The sequence below is a fragment of the Camelus ferus genome, chromosome 5 (genome assembly GCF_009834535.1).
Source record: "Camelus ferus isolate YT-003-E chromosome 5, BCGSAC_Cfer_1.0, whole genome shotgun sequence".
Lineage (NCBI taxonomy): Eukaryota > Metazoa > Chordata > Mammalia > Artiodactyla > Camelidae > Camelus > Camelus ferus.
The window spans coordinates 29,975,757-29,991,544 of record NC_045700.1 but is presented as its reverse complement, the minus strand read 5'-3'; the positions used below and the strand labels follow the sequence as shown (position 1 = coordinate 29,991,544).

The window sequence follows — 15,788 nt, the reverse complement described above, 5'->3', positions numbered from 1 at the left end:
CTGTTTGTTGGCTCAGTGTCGCATGTTCCCTTCAGTACATGCTTTTATGAGCACTAAGGCAGAGAGTACGTTGGAGACACTTGTGCTGGCAAGGAAATGCTTCCATCCACATATGAGACATGTCAATTCTCACATTTCGTTGGCTGAATGAATCTTATGGCTATGCCTAACATCAAAGAGAGAAGGGCAAGCCCGCCATGTGCCTGAATGAGAACAAAGACTGTTGGAGGGCAGTACTAATGTCTGAGAAAGGGGTGAATGCTATTCAGATGCAATAATAGGGTGACAGAATAACAGCTTGGGCGGGGGGGGGGGGGGGACAAATTTAGACTGGGTGATCAGAAACAGTGTCTTGGAAGAGGGCTCATTTGAGCTAAGGCTCCAAGGTTAAGTGAACTATCAAGGAGGAGCCATCCAGGCCTAGAAGCCAGTCCATGAAAAGCCCCCTTAGTGAGGATGTAAATTTTATTCAAAGTGTAATGGGAAAACAATGAAGTGTTCAAACGGGGATCAAACCTGATTTGCATGAAAGAAACATCTTGGGTGTGGTATCCAGAATGAATTGAAGGGGAACAAGGCAGGATGCAGACTAGATCTGGATGGTGGAGATAAAGTGGAGAGAGTGTACGGTTTCTAGGCTGTACTAACAGAGCAAAGGGAAAGAGGAATAAAGGAAGATGAGTCTCGAGTTTAAGTGTCTGGGTGGGTGGTAGTGCTACTATTAACTTGAGGGGGAAGAAAGAGAGGACGGTCCTGTTAAGCTTTACAGGCTTATCAGACATTCAAGTGGACATTTAAGTGTAGGAACCTGAAAATCAAATATAAATCTGGGAATTACATATAGATTCACCTCATTCTGTTTTAAAATCTTCATAGCCTTGGGCCTTATAGACGTGCCATCGGCCATATAATAAATAGTTCTATTCATAGTTTAACTGGATGGATCCGTTTTTTAAAAAACTTACTGTATTACATGCAACACACAATTAAAACTTACGGTATCTTAATTCTACTTGCGCACTTCGGTTCAGTTCTGAAAGTGGCGTTACTAAGTCTAAGGATACATGTATTTTTACCTCTTTTTGTACTTTACATTATTGAGAGGGGCCCAAATCCTTAGAAATGTTTGCACCTATCTACGCTTGCAGCAACATTGACGCTTCCTTACACTCTGGCTAACACTGGGTGTTATCACACTTAAAATTTTTCGCCAATCTAATTGTGGAAAAAAGAGATCCTGTTATGATTTCAATTTATATTTCTTAGGAGTGGAATTAAACTTCTGCGTATTAGCCAGCCATTTGGCTTTCTTACTCAGTCACTTTTTGATTGGCGCCATGTATGTAGATTCCCTGTGTCCCCGTAGACGCTAAGCTTAGGAGTCGCCCACAGTGTGCGGGCTGTTTTGGTAGGGGCCGTTCGCCTTTCATCCTGTGCCCTGCGCACCGGGCCATTGGGCTGGGCTGGGCTGGGCTGGGCAGGTGGCAAGAGGAGAAGCAGGTGTGGTGTGGTGAGACGACCACCGGGGCGATTACGAGGGCGTAGGAAGGCGGGCCCAGAGTCCACTGCGCACAGGACCCACGCAGGCCCGGGAGAATCCCCACATTCCCGCCGGGCAGCCCCGCCGGCCTCTCTCCAGGGAGGTTTCCAAAGTTGCGAAACTACCGAGGGCTTTCTGGCAGCAGCCGTCCTGGGCGGCGTTCCCACCCGGAGGCCCCGAGGCCTCAGAACCGCGAGGTCGGATTTGGGGGCCGCCCTTTTCTCGCGTCGTTTTCGAACGAGCGGGAACGGAAAATCGAAACCAAAACCTGCCCGTCGGTCACCGCCCCGCCGCCCGCGCTCCTCTAGCTCAGGGCCCTGCCGGCCGCCGAAGGCGCGTCTCTCCTCCGCCATGGCAAGTTGATTTTGCTTTGGGTTTTGCGGGGCGGAGTGGTCCCCACCCCGTCGCCACGGTCCCCCAGAAGGCCACTGAACCAGGCGGGGCGGGCTAGGGTGCGGGGTGATCCCGGGCTGCGCGGGAGGGATCCCGGAGGCAAACCCCGCCCTGTCTTCCTGCACCTGCCCTGGTGGCTGTTTCGCGCTCCCGAAATGCCCTCTGCGAGAGAAATGCCCAAGGCATGCGTCACTGCGGCCACCTCCCGCATCCAGGGACATAGCCGTTTCATCCAGGAGTGGCCTCGCCGCCAGTGTTACAGCTTAATTGTTGTCCTCCCATGCTGTGGGGGACTGGAGCGTAATTGCCCAGAAATGAAGGCCAGTTTCCTTTTGAAAAGGGCCAGCAGGAAGGATTCGAGCCAAGGACACAGTTAGGAAAGCAACCTGATGTCTACATTAGCGGGAATTCTTCTCTCTTGTGGCCTTAGTTCTTTCTCTAGACACAAAGGGCTCTGTGTTGTCACCATCTGTGCTGCCTAGCAAGAACAGTTAGCAAACTTAAGGTTTAGCCTGCCAGGTTTTTTCCATCAGAAGCCTGAAAGCAGTGGCCCGAGCCTTCAATTCCTGGTCAGAAATACTAGGGTTCCGGAAATGCCAAAGCAGTGGTGAGATTCGAGTGCGATTTTGTTTACTGGTGGCAGTAAAGGCAACTTGAATGAAAATAAACAACTGATTTGGAGAAAAGAAATGTAAGCGAACGCAGTGAATTTAATTATTGCCTCCCAAGTGCTTTATTTACAAAAATAAACTCACAGTTTTAAATCTTTTTGCTTTCTGGTAGGATGGTTAAAAGTCTCTTAAAATGTTATCACTGATACGGGGAAAATGCCATCACCTTAATACTTCTGGCCAAAATGCTGCTCTTGTTCCCAAATCCTGTATCTCCACGTGGTAGCTCTTGAAAAGGCGATCTCCAAGATATCCCTTTTCTTAATCATAGACAGAGATTAATAGCCGTCAAGACAAAGTTTCTTTAATGTCAAAGGTAAATGTAGACACTTGAATAAAGAAATACGGCATTAGAATTGATGAGAGCAGAGGTGGAGTACGATTTTCTGAGTTTAAATTGAAAGTTTTTGTTTGACATTGGTGAAGAACAAAAAGGAAGCTAATTTACTAGCCACTTACCCATTGAGGCTGATGTGGACTGTTTTATAGTAAAATCAAGAGAAATCTCCTGTGAAATAAAATTCCCTGAAAGTTTGAGAAATCGGTCACTTTTTCCTCTTCTAGAAGGAACTATTTTGGGATAATTACATCTTACCACTTGGCGCTAGGATAGAGGAATGCGTTTATATATTTTTACTATTTCCTCTGCAATCTGGTTGTCCCTGAATATTTTAAGAACCTCTGTTTTCTTCCATTAAAACTACCTCCCATAACAAATAGTCAAGAATTATTCTGAGTTTCTTTTTCAGGAGACCCTACCTTTGCTTTATATGTCTCACCATGAGCCGTTTTCATCCTCCACGCCTCTGTCCCTTTGCTTTTGCTGTGAACCCTTTTTTGCATTTTTAATTCAATTTGACCATTAATTAAAATTAAAATTGAACCTCAGCCTTCAAGGTCTCTCATAAAGCCTTTTTTGACTGCTTTTGCCAGAATTAATCTTGCTTCCTAATCCTGAATGGCTTTTATTACGTATTTTAGCATTTTATTGTGAGTGGTCTTGTATCCTTCTAAGATTGTTAGGTGTTGGTCTGTTTTCTCTCGTAGAGAAATAGACCTCCCTCTTTTTGTGCCTACCAAGCTGTGTTGAAATTTTTGTATGTATCTGCCTCTCTCTCACCCATAAGCTAAAGATCCCTTTTTTGTGTCCTTAGGCCCATCCAGGTTCCTGACAGATAATAAATGCTCAGTAAATCTTCATGGTGGAACTGAATTTCAGGGCAAAGGATGTGTTTTATATCTTTGTATGTGTCATCTTGGGTACCCAGCATATTGCCAGGTATAGAACACATGCTTAATTAATACTGTGTTAATTGATCGACTAATTGACAAGATACTGTTTAATCTAAGAAATACAGGTACATTTTTGCCACTTTATTTTAATAACTACCAGCTGAAATATCAAGGAGATGTTAAGACAGTGCATATCCTGGGCGTGGTGATCATTGACTTTGGTCATTTTCTATTGAATTCTTGCTGTGATAAATGAAAATGTCAAGCAGGTAACCTCTGCCTTCTCCCACCTTTCAAGTTTGAAAGTTTTAATAGTATTTTAAATTCTCCGAGGTGGGAGATGGGGATAGCTCAGTGGTAGAGTGTGCGCTTAGCATGCATGAGGTCCTGGGTTCAATCCCCAGTCCCCCTATCTAAACAAATAAATAAACAAACCTAAAAAAGTAAGTAAATAAATTCTCCTAGCAACTATGTTTGTAACTTTCATAATATGCTTAAAATTTGATAGTATTACATGATTTCTGTAATTTAAGTGTAGGTTTTTCTTTCCATCTTTTTTCTCAGCTTCTAGTTAGGTTTGCCTTTATTCTTACACTGACAGGGTTGAATGTTTCCATTTTATTCTGTAATCATATTTAAGTCTTTGGTATTTTAAAGATTTAACAGAATTAGTCTAAAAGTTAAAAACCAATGAGAGTGTTTACATTATTATGCAAACAGTAAATAGTGTTTACAGCGGGGACTAATGGTGTGCTGCGATTACTTGTTCTTCTTTTGGCCCAGTGTTGTGTGTATTTTTCCATTTTCCACTTACAGAATAATGTTCCTCACAGCTGTGTCGAATAGATTTTCTTCTTTGGTGCTCCATAATTTACTCCAAACATGCCACACTTTAATTTGCTTGAGATCTTTAGGCTGGGGCCCCTTCAAAGGCCAGAAAGTGGGGGAACGTGCTCTGGGGTGCCAGCATCCATACTAGCAGGTCACATTCTCCCGAGAGCTCATTCAGTTTTGTTTTGCCACTAGCCTTTCAACTGATCTTTCTGTTTGTGGTCCTTTTTTTCATTTCTGAGGTTCTGCACGAAGGTGGTCACCTTTCCACTGCAGCCCTCTTTTCATTATTCTGCATTCCCCATCTTATCCGTCCACATACTACTATGTATTTTCAGTCTTCAAGAAACTTGTTAAAATTTCTCCTATGCCAATGGCTCCCTTTAACTGGGTTTATTCTCTTTTTATCCTTTTACTTGCATTTTAAGGTGCTCTTGGGATGGATTGTGTGTGTGCTTAAGACTGTCTTCTTGACCTGAGAGTAAGTAGTTTGCCTATCCCCAGTGAAGTCCTACTCTGAGTATGTATACAGAGTCCTCTGAACTGAAAACCCGAAACATCTTCGTGATCTGTTAACCATGACTTGGGCCCATGAGACATCCTGTCCTCCTGGGGATAATTTAGGATAGATTATGTCTGAGCTCTGGTGTGGTCTGGATGGACTCCTCATATAAGCATTGGGAGAAGTTGGCAGGTCCACTTCCCTAAGTGGCCTGGGCACAAATTAAACGTTAATACAAAAAGTTCGCAGAGAGTGAGCCCAGGAGAGGATCTACTTGCAGTTGGTACTCTGTGCCCAGGGTCTGCAATAGCATGTGCTCCCAGAGGTTGAGTTCTGTCTCAGAAATGTGCTGAAGGGCAGGATTTACTCCACTGCAGCCCAAATATTCTTGCCAGGGTTTTATTTTTTTATGGTGAGTTTTTCCTAATTTTGGAAAAACAACAACAACAACAACAATAACAAAACCAGAATGTGTTTCTTATTGGCTTATATACTTTTGACTATAATTAAGGAAATACACAGCCAACTCCAAAATACCAAGTTTGATGGTTAGCTTGACTTCTTTAAATTTCAGTTTTTTAAATTTATATCTCTTAATCTTTTCCTTGTGATTATAACTATTTTTAGGTTTTCTAAAATCAGACAAATATTAATCAACGTTTTCCATTTATTAAAAAAAAGGTTCACTTTTTACATTTTAACTCTCAAATTTATATAGAGAGTTTATGTTGGTATATGGAGTGAGGCAAGGATCTATCCTTAATATTTTTTTCAAGTATCTATAATCAGTTGCAAGAGCAACTTTACTGAATAATACAGCCTTTCCCACTGGTGTGTGATGTCTGTGTTAAGTAGAATCTTATATATTTAAAGAGAATCCTTCTATTTCTTTTGCAGGCATCAGTTTTGAAGGTTAGGGAATCCAAAGCTTCTGAAAGAACAATTGTAGTTGCTGGTCTTCCAGTTGGTTTTGTTAATGATCAGTTACTGACCACATTACTGAAGATTCACTTCCAAGATACTGAGAATAAGGGTGGAGTTGTTGAAGATGTGATGTATCCAACAAGAACCAAGGGTGTTGCATATGTAACATTCAAAGAAAAAGAAGGTATTTCCAAGTCAAATTTTTGTAATCTTAGAAATACTTTTGTAGTTAAATTGAAAATTGAATTTCATTAAGATAATTAGTGGGATTGGTAGTTTTAAAGTAGATTTATTAAAGAATAATTATCCTATCCTTGAATATAAAAGTGGCACAGTATTGCATTAGCAAGAATATATGTGAAAATGGCTTATGATAGAGTTGTCAGTAACTGGCAAATTCTTAAAGACTTTTTTCTTTCTATTTTTAAATGCATCTATATCTGGGGATAAAAGTAATAAATTTTATTCTAGAAAACTTGTAAAATATAGGAAAACTCCCTATAAAAGTTATCTATAGTCTCACAGGATAAATACTCTGGGAATTTTGAGGTGGCTTCAGCAGTATTGTGCCTTTTGCTTCTTTTTGTTCAAACCAACCAATGGGTATTCTCACATAGTGTCTGCTTTATTACTGGGAAAGTTGGACTGGAGAAATATGGCTTGGATCTGAGGTCACACTTGAGCCATTCTGTTCCCCACCCCACTGACAAAGGTGAGGAAGGTCTGCAGAATTTATTCACCCCTCCAGCCTCATGGAGTGGGCAGCCTTCTTTACAAGTCAGTGGCTGGTAGGATACATTGCCAGAGAAAGACGAGCCTCCATGCCAGCCTCTTGGGGGTCAAAGTACCACATATGAGTAGGAGAAGCAGAGACCTCACTCTGAGTGAGGGAAGACAGAGTCCAGAGAGACCAAGAGACTGTGGATTGTCAGTCCCTTTCTCTCTCACCATTGGTTACTTCATTCTTTCTCAGTAGTGATGTTCAGGTAAGGGATGGTGGGAAGGGCCCCTTATTATTTCTCTAAGGAGGAACATAGTGTTTTTGGAAATTAATAATTTTATAAGTTGACTTGATAGCTCAGAGAGAGAAAGAGAGGGCTGATTTTTTCATTTATTCACAAATTTTTATTGAGGGTGTACTATTTGTCAGGTATCATTGTAGTCCTCGAGGATACAGCAATGAATGAAATAGGCAAAGTATTTTCTTTCATGAAACATTTTGTAAGGGTGGACAAATAAACAAGATAATAAATGAATACATAATTATGTTGGGGGCTTTATTTATTTGTATGTTTATATATTGCTTTTATATTTATATATATATTAATATATAATATAGTGCTGTGAAAAAATATAAAGTAGAATAGAAAGATGGAATGTGGTGGACAGTGCTCCTTTAGATGGATTGGGCAGGGAAGTACTCTGTTTAGGAGACATCTGAACAGACTTGAATGAAGTAAGGGAATGACTCATGCAGAGAAGGGGGAAGAAAACTCTAGGCCAAGGGAAGGACTGGGAAAAGTTCCCAGAGGTAGCATGCTGAGTGTTTTGAAGAACAGCAAGGAGGCGGATGTGACTGGAGTGGAAAGAGCAAGGGGGAGGCTGGGAGATGTGGTTAGTCGGGTAGCTGGGACCAGTTTATGTTAAGTGGTGTATAGGTCAAGACTAGGTGTCTGGATTTTACTTTGAGTGAGATGGGAAGCCATTAGGGGGTTTTGGGCAGAGGGCTGACCAAATGTGACTGCTTTTCTTAGATGATCCATCTGGCAGCCAAGTGGAGAATAAGAGCTACTAGTCATCGCTGGTTTTGACTAGAGTGGTAGCAGGGCAGGTGATTGAGAACTGATGGATGTCCCGAATTTGTTGATGGAATAGGTATTATTTTCTGAGATGCGGAACACTGGAGGAAGAGTATTTTTGGAAGGAACTAGTTATCAGGAGTTGAATTCTGGTCATTGAGATGTCTATTTGGACAATATAGTAGAGATTTCCACGGCCAGAAGGGAAAAAGGTTGAGGCTGAAGATAAGATAAAACTTTGGAGGAGACACATAGAGTAATGGTATATAAAGCTGTGGAAATTGTTGAGAACACCCAGCGGTTGGGTGTAAGTTTAGCAAAGAGGTATGAGGCCTGAAGCAGGGGGCCTGCCAACATTTAGAGAATGAGAAGAGAAGGAGATTAGCAAAGGAGTCTGAGCACGTCAGCCAGTGAACTAGAGGAAAACCAGGACTGTGTGGTATCCTGGGTTCTGGAAGGTGAAGTATCCTCATGACCATAATGAACAGAGTGGGAGATTTACTTTTAGGTGTTCTTTATGTATATATGTATATATGTGTGTGTATATATGTATATATATATGAATTTTAATGTGTTAAAGTAGAAGGAAAAACTATTTAAATGTTGAATTTAGAGGAAAAACAGAAAAAAATCTTAGGTATTCTAAAAGACTTGAACATCCCTATCATTATTATTAATGAAAATAATTATTAGAGTATTATGCCACAGAGATTTCTGATGCTCCTGTTTCAAATTAGTTGCAGAGAACGTGGTCAGAAAAAAACACTGTCTAGCAGAGAAGGTTGGACCTGCTCAACTCACAGTCTCTCATTTTGGTGAAAAGGTAGGTGTGATGCTGAAGGCATGCTGATCATCTAGATCTTGTTTCTTCTGCAAAGTGTCCCCTGTACCTAGGAGACACAAAGCACTCACCCCAGGACTTCTAGGAAAGAAAATGCAAACTCCTTAACCTGAGTCAGTGTTAAAGGCTGAACCTGTGTCTTGAAATGTTTTAGTTATTGCCTAGTCAGTTTTTGTTTCTATATGAGCCTCTTGATGCTTTTAAGGTGACAGTGAGCTTTTATGTTATCGTGGATGATGTCAGGTGTCTACCTAAAGACTTACTCTGTAGGGGGAAAAACCCAATTAGGATGAACATTTAAAAGGAGCTTTGAAGAAACAGGAAAGGTGGAAATGAGAGCAAAAAGTAAAATCCAAAGCATTGGTTTAAAGCTTTATTCTGTAAGAAAGCTAGGGTTCTGTGCAGCCATCTGATGAACTTCAGACTTGGAGGGCTCTCTGCAGAGACCCCTATCCCCAGAGCAGAACCAGAACAGTGTGTATCTATCGGTTCTGCCTAGGAATTTGCTTCAGAAAAGAATTCTGCTTCTAAAAATTATGTGACCACTTCTGTTTTAGGGAATACAGAGAGGGACTGTGAATCCCAAGCTGAACATTGTGGCCTTGATGGGGTTGTGGGGTCCCTTTGACGGGCGGCCATGGCGCAAGAAGCCAGTCTGTGCTAGGCAGTTGGGGCCTGGTTTAGGGTGGCTGCTGAGGAGACAGAAAATGGTGGGAAAAGAATGTGTTTATAAAGTCTGCTCCACTAGGTGGTGCTGTTTTAATTTCTCTGTTTAATTTTAGGTCTTCAGCTCTGTACATGCTGTCCTTGATCTTTCTGTTTTTCGGAGTCAAGTCCGTCTAGAAAACGTGGTAATGGACCTTAAAAGGGAAATCTCAACCTTAGGCTTCAGTCCTTTGGGAGCCAATGGAAGAATCTCTGTTCAAGGATCATTTCTGGCTATCAAGAAGCTCAAAGAACTTTTGCTATTAAAAGTAAGTTCTCTTTTAGAAAAAAACAGGAGTGGACAGAGCCCAAGAGGGAGTATGCAGAGAAGCAGTCACTCTTTAAAGTCACTCGGGTCCTCAATACCTGAGACTCTGAGGAGTGGAGAAAGTCTTGTTCTCGACACAGATGTTTTCCTTTACCTGAAAAACAAGAGTGGATTTTATGAAAGCACATTGAAAAAATTTCATGTTCAATGTCAAGAGAGAGTGGATGGTGACATTACCACAGTTTGTATAAAGAATGTTCAAGATAGGTCTCAGCCAAACAAGGCAAAACAGGTAAAAGAACTCATTGAGAAGTATTCACATGCTCTTTCCTTTGAGCTTAGAAAGGAGACATTTATTTTGGAAGGAAAGGAACATAGAGAGAAAAGAAATATTAAGTTGGCATGTGAACAAGTAAGTTCGAGGTGCCTTCAGGTTCTGGTTAATTTTTATGAGACACACATTGATGTTATAGGATCTTCTTCTGACATATACTTGTTTAAAAAAGAGGTCATGAAGTTAACAAGGCAAAAAGTTAGGTAATAAAATGTCAACAATGGTAACAATAATGGCTACTGCTTTCCCTCACATGGTGATGCCATGTGTGATGCTGGCTTTACCTACATTTTATTTAATTCTTTCATCGTAGGCATTGCTATCCTCATGTTATAGGATTTAAGGAGGTTAAAACACTTGTTTGAAGTTATTCAGCTGGCAAAAAGTGGGGCTAGAGAAAAACCCAGTCTATCTGACTACAAAGATAATATCTAAGGCATAAAACTTCGAAAAAAAGAAACTCACTAAATTTTGGGGAAACCTCACTTTTTCTGCAACCCCAAAAGTCTTAGAAAAAGGGGTAGCCTTAATTCCAACATGTGAGAAGGCAGATGATTATTATAATGCAATTTCCAATTTCTTAACATTTACAAAGTCCATTTACTCCAAATAATTAGGATGCTGGCAAAACTCACTTGAGAAGCTACTTGGATGGTAAATGTTTCTGATGCAGGTAGTCCTTACTTGACTAAATCTCATTATACTGGGCGTATGGGACATTTTTACTGCTGCTTACTTAGCCTAAGTGCTTACATAAAATGTTGGTTCTTCTGTTAGAGTTATGAAGGAAGTATGGTGTCTTTATAATTGTATTGTTCAAGTAATATCATTTCAAGAATAAGATCACAGACCATAAGAATAACAGCAAACACTTAGTTGCCAGGCATAATTTTAAGTGCGTTGCATGTCTTTACTCAGTCCTGACAGCAGCCCTGTGAGGTCGGTGCTGTCTTTGTCCCCTTCCACAGGTGAGGAAACTGAAGCCTAGTGACGTAGTGCACCTTGCCTGTGCTCTTAGTTACGGAACTGTGCTTCTCCCATTCATAGTCTCCCACGGTTCTACTTAAACACTTGAGAAGTGTTTGCTTGAAGATGACAGGAAGGATTTGAAAATGCCCTCCTGAAGAAGGGGAGCCAGATTTTGTCATTTGATTATCTCTGACAGCCCTGCATTTGACTCTGGATTAAGCCAGTGTTAAGTAACCGGGGCATTGCAGAGAACCTCCCAGGATAATAAAATGTATCTCTCTTGCTCTTGTCAGAGTAAGCAAACATGGTTATGATGATTTGAACTATTTTTATCAGTAGAAAAGGATAAGAAAAGTCTCTCTCTCTCTGTGTGTTCATCTTTCTTAGGCATCTAAATCCCAGATATGTAAATGATTTCCATTTCTTTAAATATGTTATTTCATTTCTGTATGAGTAAACATTCTGTCATGCGAAACTTTTGTTTATATCAAGTGCCCAATAACGTATCTTTAAAATCTTTGATTTTCATTTTGCTTCTAATGGTTTGTCTCAGTCTGTGTCCAATCAGGAGAGAGAAGGCACACAGTCATTTGAACAGGGAAAGTTTAATATAAAGAATTGTTAACCATGACAGGAGATTGGAATAATGAGGGATTGGCTAGTAAGAAATAGAAAGAACTCTGCCACATACAGGAATAACAGATATAAGGAGTAGTTAGATAGAGCACCCTGCACCCCAGGACTGAAATCCAGACTTTGCTGGAAGATTTGTGCCAGGGGATCCTGCTGGAAGTCCATCCTCTAGGGTGCTGGAGGAGTCCGTTCACGGGTGTCTCACCAGGGGCCTCCATTACAACCTGCCCAGGGGGGTTGCTGCGGGGAACTGCTGGTGGCTGGGAGCTGCTGGCCAGTGTGTACCACAGGCACTGAATGCTGGGGGGCGTCTCGTGTGTGGGGGCTGGACACTGGAGCAGCTGACCACGCTGCACCAGCCTGACACGCTGAGGAAGTGGGTATTCTGCCTCGGAGCTGGATTCCAAGGAGCCTCCCGGTTGAACACACGGAAGTAGGAACAAGGCTCTTTCCTCCAGCAATGCCTCTCCAGCGCCCTCTACTGAGAAAGCTTAACATTCCTGTCAGCTAGAAAGGAAAAATGTGTTGAAGGACCCAGATTTGTTTTTAATGAGTAGGCAAATAGGATGAATTTAAAGCTGAGTCAATAAAATGGCAACTGGCGGAGTTCTATTTGATACCTGCCGAGGCTTTTCATTATTACCACAAATTTAATACCAATAAAATAATCTTTCAACAAAAAGCTGGATACGAATAGTGGGGCTCATTCCTTGACTGGATAGACACTAAATGCTAATTGATTTACAGGTATGAATATAACATCTTCTGCTCGAGAAGACTGTGTATTTCAGGTGTTTTACATACTGCTGTCTCTCTTTATAATATGCAAGTTGTGTAGCCAGTTTCTATCCTTAATAAAAACTGACATTTTTAAATTTTCAAAGTGGGAGTAGTCATTTTTATTAAAATTTATTTTTGAAGGTTACTGATGTCCAGGAAGGTGATGTGAATTCTGTCCTGTTGTCAAGCCTAAGCCCTGTGGTATGTCTGCCACTAGGAGAAAAACCTATCATTTAATTAGTCAGTTGATACTTTTCATAGAGACTGCAGATGGTGAAGAGAGCCATTATAAAGTTAAAAAAGAAGATGTAAGTAGGAGTTTCACCTCATGATGAACAAAGGAAAAGGGTGGGAGAAAAGACTCTGCAGCATTTGGGTAAGGAACTCATTCAGGGATTTTTGTTGAGCTCATCTGGATTTCAGAGACTGCAGTGGATGGAAGACAGGTGTTCACTGACTCCTTAGAAGTCAATGTCTAGTCTGGCAGAGGAGGCAGGCAAACCAGCCATTACAATAGAGCTTGCCATAGAAGTACTTGGGGTAGAGTTGAGGGTCAATTCTTACCCAGGATACGTTAGTCATTTCCAAATCATTAGCATAATTCTCATAGGAAAAAATAATAAGGATGCTTTAAAGTTTTACTTACCTGTTTATTGAGGTGTAAACTAGCAGAATGACAAAATGTTTCAAAGAGAACATAAGAAATCTATTTTTGGTTTTTTTTTTAGGGAGGTAGGGAGGTAATTAGGTTTTTATTTATTTTTGGTGGAAGTACCAGGGATTGAACCCAGGACTTTGTGCATACTAAGCAAACACTACCATTGAGCTATACCCTCCCCCTTCGAGAACATAAGAAATGGAATTAAAAAGTCAGTAGGAAAAAGCATGTTAGTAAAAACTGCTAAATTAAAAACAAAACTTGTTAGTGTCCTAGGGTGCTATAAAGCTGCTTTGGATGGTTATTTTCTCTGCTAAGATAGAAAAGAAAATAATCACACTTTATCTGTTTTTTAAGAAGTTAAACTTCTAATTTTACAGAGCTATAAAATGTCATTGCTCTAATCAATTGTGATACTAAGTGAAATGAACTTATATTCCTCAAAAGAGATGATCCACAAGTGGTCTTATTAGAGCTTGACATTATAAGTCATAAAGTTATTTTTTGCCTTATTTCTGTGTTTTGAGTAATTTTCTTTAACAAGTGTCAGTAGCAGCTCTCAGAGGCTGAGAGCAGGTGGATGGGTGTGAGCCCAATGAGAGGAGACGAGGAGGGAGGGCAGGCCGGCATCTGGTTTGGTAGATGGATGCCAAGTTTAGGGATGGCTGAATTTCGACAGCTTAGTTTTTACGACTTTGGTGGACAAGACTCCTTGATTTCTCGATAGAGGACACTCATACAATGGTGTAGAGGGAAGGAAAAGTCGAATTTGTTTTGTGAATTTCTCCATATAAACCACGTTAGTGACAATGTATGCAGTTTCCAAAAGACAGCAATTTAAGGAATCTAACTATCTTGCCAAGATTTTTTTACTCTAGGACAATTTCCTGGTATAAATACCGGCTTAGGAAAATAAAAACCCTTTCAACTTAAGTGGGCTTTCTTCAGTATTCTCCACTTACCCCTTCTCTCTCATCTTTCGCCTCTTCCAAACGGAGTGATTCTGAGAAAGTTCCTTGCCCCTCTATTAAGCCACCAGCCTTGTGGTAATTTATTCTGGCAGCCCTAGGAAACTAATACAGCTTTCTTTCAAAAAATTCCTGGGACCCTCTGATTCTTGCATCTGGTTCTGTGTGTGGGACCCCGTTGTATGCTCGATATGCCCCTCTCCTTGACAGCATTTCCCAGTACGTTTCTTTTGTTGGTGTCTTGTCTTCCTTTCTCACTGCATGGTGGTCTCCTTGAGAGCAGGAATTTTGTCTTTTTTCTACTCTATTTATCCCCTGTTTATAACTGCCTGGCACATAGTAGGCATTCCACAAATATTATGAAACATAGGAACAATTTTTGTGCTCCCCACAGAATTTAGTACAGGGTTTTGTGCTGAAATAAGCATCTTATAAATGTGTGTTCATTGGTCCAGGAATTTTCTGTCTTTTTATATAGTTCTCCCACTTGCCAACATCATAAAACTAATATTAATCTCGTACCATCTCTTTAGAATGTGTCCTCATTTCTCACTTGAGTCATTTCCTCTGAAGCAGGAAATTCTGGCAAGACAAACTCAAGCAGGTTGGCCAGTTATCACCCTGGCAGGAAGGCACTGGGCGTGTTCCCTGAACTCCCTCCGTTTGCCTAGTTCCTGACTAGGTTTCAACAGTGAGACAAAAGTCCTTTGTGATTTAATTAGATAGTTATGAAGATTCACTGGGTCTGTATGCTGATACTTGGTTACTGTCAGCTATAGGAGGCCACTGGGGAAATTTCTGTCCATAGTCCATTATGGACATTAATGCCTGAGATATTTAAACATTTAATCCGTAGAAAGTACTACATAGCTTGTATAAGTCTGTTAAGACTAGCCTGCAGTTCATTGTATTTCTGGCAATGCTGAGAAAAGCCATAGGATTAGAATATGCCTCCTTTTGATTTTCCAAGAAATTTAGTATTGGAGGAAATTAGTCTAATAAATATTTTACTGATTTAGATATTATAAAAGGATTACCTTAAAGGATGGGGACTTTTAGGGATTGGATGGGAAGAGGTAAATAGAAAATAAGAGGTTCTTTTTGCTGCTGTTGGGGAAATTTGTTTAAAATAAGCAAGTGATTTCATGAGAGGAGTAAAAAGATACAATGTAAAAACGGTAGTGGTTTTTGAAGGATGTGTATGAAAGTTAGGAGGAACAACTCACTCCTGGTGAAAATAGATGTTTGTGAGCTAACTGTCTAAAGTTTATCAAAAATGTCAACAAAGTAGACAGTTTACTTCTCTTCTTTCTCCCTGGCAAGGTGCTTCTTAGACTGAAACCTCACAACTTCCTTCCCTCATGAAGCATTTTGGGTTCTATTTCCATTTCCCCCTTTGTATTTGTTTCCCCTTTTCCATTCTCTGTGCCACTACTATAAAGAGCTCATGTATTCTCCTAACTGGCCTTCCTGGCTTGGTGTTACCCACCCCCATGCCCTCAATCCACTCTGTATGCTGCCACCAGATTAATGTGTCTACAATGATTAGTGGCATTTGAGAGGCTTCAACTGTCTGGCTGGTGTTAATTGTCCTACCCTGAAATTCCATTGCAACATTTAATCTTATGTTCTCCTTCTTATCCATTTACAGCATGTGTTTTCTGATAGGTACAGCCTACTCATGCTCATAAGAGATTAGTGTTTTGTCATATATTAACTAATATTCTCTGTTTTTTAAA

General features: G+C 40.7%; 1 protein-coding gene across 5 annotated transcripts; it reads left to right on the top strand.

The window, feature by feature from the left end:
• Positions 1-1,487: 1,487 nt before the first annotated feature.
• Positions 1,488-12,526, top strand: RBM43 (RNA binding motif protein 43). Of its 5 annotated transcripts, none has more exons than XM_032479421.1 (5): positions 1,488-1,894; positions 3,759-3,883; positions 6,068-6,278; positions 8,631-8,716; positions 9,517-12,526. In XM_032479421.1, the coding sequence occupies exons 2-5, from the start codon at positions 3,851-3,853 to the stop codon at positions 10,246-10,248; spliced, it is 1,062 nt and encodes a 353-aa protein (XP_032335312.1). In that variant the 5' UTR covers positions 1,488-1,894; positions 3,759-3,850; the 3' UTR covers positions 10,249-12,526. The 5 variants fall into 5 exon arrangements, with proteins under 5 accessions (XP_032335312.1, XP_032335314.1, XP_032335313.1 ...); XM_032479422.1 differs by lacking the exon at positions 1,488-1,894 and adding an exon at positions 1,933-2,624; XM_014554508.2 differs by lacking the exon at positions 1,488-1,894 and adding an exon at positions 5,097-5,149 and having other exon boundaries at positions 3,758-3,883.
• Positions 12,527-15,788: the final 3,262 nt, after the last annotated feature.